At 47.0% G+C, this 4,928-nt stretch overlaps 1 protein-coding gene across 1 annotated transcript; it reads right to left on the bottom strand.

The window, feature by feature from the left end:
• Positions 1–4,517: 4,517 nt before the first annotated feature.
• E1B28_002044 (uncharacterized protein) lies at positions 4,518–4,928 on the bottom strand (the record flags this gene model as incomplete). Its single annotated transcript, XM_043148027.1, has 2 exons — positions 4,518–4,661; positions 4,872–4,928. The coding sequence occupies 2 exons, from the start codon at positions 4,926–4,928 to the stop codon at positions 4,518–4,520; spliced, it is 201 nt and encodes a 66-aa protein (XP_043016741.1).

Raw genomic sequence — 4,928 nt, 5'->3', positions numbered from 1 at the left:
CGGTTTGAGGCTGTTATAACCTTCACAACTGGCTGCCACCTCCACCTTTCATTATGAACGCAGATACTCATTGCAAGCCCCGCATTTGATTCTAACCTTCCAAACTCGCTACAAGTATCACAACTTGCTACCACTGGCCACAACTCGTTGAAAACTCCCTCAGGTGTTACAACAAAATATAGGGTTTGCGACAGTCTCGCAACAGTGTCGTGACCGTATTGTAAGACTGTTGCGAACCCCCGAGATTAGATAACAACGGGCAGCTTGGAGCATGCCCGTTATACCAGATCGTGAGGGCTGTAATGGCATTACAGCGTGTCAGGAATTTTGCTGATGAACCTAGTCAACCCTGGAAAAATGAAATTTAGCAGCTGGGGTTTTACTCCTTCAAAGCCAGCCTGTCACTTGAACATCCTATGTATGTTTAACATCGTTCACTTAAAAATTCCGAACGCCGTTTATGTAATTTCCGCTTGAAAACACCCACAGATGATTATCGATTATCCCTTGTTCAGAGAAACTGCCGAATATTACGAGAATGGATGCTACTCCTGGCCTAGTCTAGAAAATCGTTCATGATCCTGGTAACCATTCGCTCTGAAAGCAGGGGACGGGTGTAACATAAGGAGTTCCTGTTTCGCATCTGAATACATCCTTACAGCGACTCACTGGGGAACCGAATTCACGGTTCTGTTCCTGCCGTGCTCGTTTAAGATAGGTGGAGTACCTGGTCACCGTGACGCTCGCCTGAAATAGAAATCTTATCACGGTATAGCTTGAACAGAAACAGACTATTATTTTGCTATTGGCTATCCCGCCGAGCAGCCCGAAATGCGAAAAAGTCAATGTCACATTGGCCGACTTGAGGCGTTGAAGTTACTTCGCCTCATAGTCCCTCTGCTGCGCATGCACGTGGTGCCTTCAAACCTTAGGCCGACAAGTCTAGGTAGGTTCAAACTTGCTCACAAAGTCCGAGTAAGAGCCAGGGGTCGATATATCGGGAGTAGCGATCATCTTATTATTAGGAACCTAAATCCTTCTTCATAAGCACTCGTTTTTCAAGCTCAGAGTCGTTATCAAAGGAACGTGCGTCCGGATCGAGCGGTACATAATGTTCTAACGGATCGCATGGTTAGTGCACTCACTTTTCGGACCTCCCTGGTTGCCCTAAGCCCTACTTAAGCCAAATCCGATAGGGGGATTGGGTACATAGTAAAAAAAATAGTCTGATACTCTCGTACTATCTTCACCTACATCAGGCTGCGATTCGCGTACCTACCGTACTGATATTTGTTCCGGAAATTTCTGTGCGGGAGGAAAGTGATAAGAAAGTTATCGAGTAGAGCGCGTGTTAAGTCTTGCGACGTTCGGTCCGAGGATATACTAGACTTCCATCTGGAAAGAGAGTTCGAGCGCCTGTTGGACTCCGGTTGGAATTTATCCTTCAATCGCGAGATGGATGAAGAGCATGTGGTAGAAAAACCTCAAAACCCTCCCGGATTTTGAGTTCTATATGCCCAACATCGTTATGTAACGGATTGCCGTGAAGGCCAAAACTTTCTGCTTTGTCTTCAAGACTCGGACAAGGGAGTCGCTCTAAAAAGAAGAGATGTACCACGTTAAGAATGGTCCCGAGTTAAGTTGAGGCTCGACGGCAGAGTCAATTTTCAGTCGATTTTGTAACGGGTCAATGAAAAAAAAACCAGTTCTATGGTGGCACGGTGAGGCCAAAATAAAAGGTCATATTAGTGTTAGGCTCGAGAGGAAAGCTGAAATGAGGTGATCCGTGGGAACCATCCCGGTCCACTGATCTTCCGTGCCGGCGGGTAACCAACATCCGACGTGCGCTTGTTTCCAAAGCGACCTCCGGAACTTGCTTTGACCGCACTGCTGCAAGCGTCTTTTCTTGGACTGTTTCACAACCAACGCCTCCTCGAGAGGATCAGGAAGTCAGCCACTGAGATATGATGGCAAGGAGGAAGTTCGTAGCAAGGATTGAATACTGAAGAAACGGTGTGCCATCCACGGAACTACACCTTGATCACCCTCAGCGTTGCCAGTCGCACTTGACTCTTAGTTAGCCCCTATCGCCTTTTCTCAGCTGTGTGGTCCTATGTATTTTCTTTGCACCATTCTTTTATTGAATCCTGCCATCAGAATGCGGATACTTGAGCTAGTGTACTAGCAGAACTCAAATTTGCTGGTGGTAGGTAAGAGACTCGGGAATCATATATTCCTACCCTTTCGCAGCTACCCGAGACTCGAGAATGATATGGCCCGAATGAGGATGGGAGTAAAAAGTCCTGTTGCAGAAATCCAAACCGCTGGTTCATCCCAAATATGACAGTTAAGGTCCGACCAACCGGTTCAAATCATTCTATGATCCGCTGCCATGTAATCGATAAGGCAATATGGGAACGACAAGATGGGTGGAGTAGCTCCCGACTTGGTGTACTCGGGGCTTATCGATTGAGAGCACTCGGGGTGGGGATGGCGTTGACTAAACCTCTGAAACCTATACAGTAACATTGAATCCTTGTGTGTTCATGAATATCTCCTAAATATATTGTTGCCATTAATTTCCGCTTGGAACCCCGTATGTTGAGACCTTCTCAGCAAGAGTTCCACCACGAGAATCACTGCAGGATTGCAACTTAGATAAACCAGATGGGCCGGGAACAGCATCCGGTTATTTTATTTCCCCGGACGTACGTCTTATATACCCCGTGTATTTGCCTAGCGGCGGCTCGAATGATGAGATCGATGAGAGTGTGCAGCGCTGTACTGTCGGTCGGAAATTGGAACCTATCATGATTGAAATATTGATGTCCCGCTTGGACTTTGACACAGATACTCATGCTGCAAGCTGTAAATAAAAAAATCAGTCCCGATGCCTTGAGGCACTGAAATGACATCAACTTACTTCTTACCGAACAATTGTACATACTTACGTCTTTACACGGAGCTAGGGTTAGACGTCTAGCATCCGCCTCGTGCCAAGAAGATTCCGAGTCCTGCGGGGATAAGATATCCACGTGTTAGATGCGATAACAGTGGCTACGCTTCAATATTCAGTCAGCCGCTTGCGTGCTTCCTTCGATGGGGAATTTCGTTGCCCCAGCCCTTACGCCAGCCTGTGGCGCTTTACGAGGTACACCGTAATGACAATACCCCTATAACTGTATGGCCGCAGACACCTCCGGGGCTTCTGACCCGTCGAGACGTCGGGAGAAAAAATGTTGAGCAAAATTATTCCGTCAAAATGCAATGCTATCCACGAGGTCCGTCGTTCAACACGTCGGGATGAGTAATGAGCAATGAGGACAGGCATAGACGACAATGGAACCTTACTATCCGAGCACACGACGTGCGATTTGAATGGTAGACACTTGCACTTACGTTCAAACGTTCCGAAAGTCTGCCCTAATCCCTACATATCCCGACCTGAAAAAGCTCAATATAAAACTTGGACATCCAAACCCTAAACCCAGCGGTGCGAATGAAAGTTTCGAAATAACATTTCCATACACGAGGCAGAAGGTGAGGCCCACTGGCAGCAGTTAACAGCTCTGAACGCATGTAACACCAGAGTATTGTCCCCATTTTGTTGCTTCCGTGAAAGTTCTGTGCAGGACATATTTGATAAGAAAACGAGTTATGTCGAGAGCGGCCTTCGTAAATGTAAACTGTAGACAGCAGGCAGCAGGCAGCAGGCAGCAGGATGGAGCATCCGAGGAATGTTCTTTCTTTCTTTGACGCATTTGGTAACTTCAAAGGAATTTGAGGACCCTGTCGTACTGAAATGGCCTTCCATCGTCAAGGCAGAGGAAGTCTATGTGCAAGACAAACGAGGATCACTCGTGTTTTATGAGTAGACCAAGTGGCCGCCATCTTATTTCGTTTTGAGGCGTGCTTGAATTGGTTGTGAATTGACATTCGCTCTCCGAGGACCAAATTAATTTTTGACTAGAACCTCGGTATTTGGCCCACACGTCCTAGATCAAGTGCGACAAAACGCAGAGATAACTAGATTGCAACTTCAACAAATACGCATTGCGGCAGAGTCAGCACCATGACGCCGAGACCATGTTTCAACCGTGAGGATGACATTTCTGGATTTGTCTTCGTCCATACCGGCGGGCGGGCGGAACTCTAAGCTCTGACACTCGCTTTGACCACAATTGGGAAATTAGACGCCGGAACAGATCGGAATCCAGACGCGCGCGGTCCGATAGGACAGATGAACACTCTCTGAAGGAGGAAAGCCTGGCACTGAGGCAGGAAGGCAATTGCATTCTTTGGGCTTTTCGACCGTGCCTAAGTTCTAGAGAATGGAAGTTGCTCTATATTTCGTACAGATCCTGTGTAAAAGGTAAAGGTGATCCGCCAGATTGAAAGTGCTTATTAGACTAGATTCAGGACGAAGAATGGAAGAGAACAAAACACAACGCGCCACTGATAGTCTTAGACCATCCCGAACCCAGAACTTGGAACAAAGCAACATCCAAGTCGGGAGTTCACCAAAAGGCTTTACTCATATCCGAAAACTCCGACGATCGGCCGTAATCATCCTTTTCCACACTACCGTACGCCACATGCGGGATGACACCAAATAGGATTGACATAAAGTTCTCGAAGTGGCCCATCATCTGCGGCATCTCCTAAAACCGAGAGAAGTTTGATCCTGCAGAATGGAAACATGGAGAAAACGGTAAGTATGGCCCGCCAGAAAAATATTCCAGTACTTCGTACCCTACCTACTGATTCTGATTGATTTCGGGTCGTTACTACCCCTTAAGGAACCTTGAAAAAGCTCACTGTTGCGCATGGACGGAAACCCTAATGTCAAGTATGGGACAACCCGAACTTACCTCGAGTTCTCCTTTTGTGTTTGTGTTTCCGTCTTCGACGCTTTCGTTGGTGGCCAT

The sequence above is a fragment of the Marasmius oreades genome, chromosome 1, assembly GCF_018924745.1.
Source record: "Marasmius oreades isolate 03SP1 chromosome 1, whole genome shotgun sequence".
In the NCBI taxonomy this organism is placed as follows: Eukaryota; Fungi; Basidiomycota; class Agaricomycetes; order Agaricales; family Marasmiaceae; genus Marasmius; species Marasmius oreades.
The sequence above is the reverse complement of the archived record's forward strand: the minus strand, read 5'-3'. Positions and strand labels throughout refer to the sequence as shown.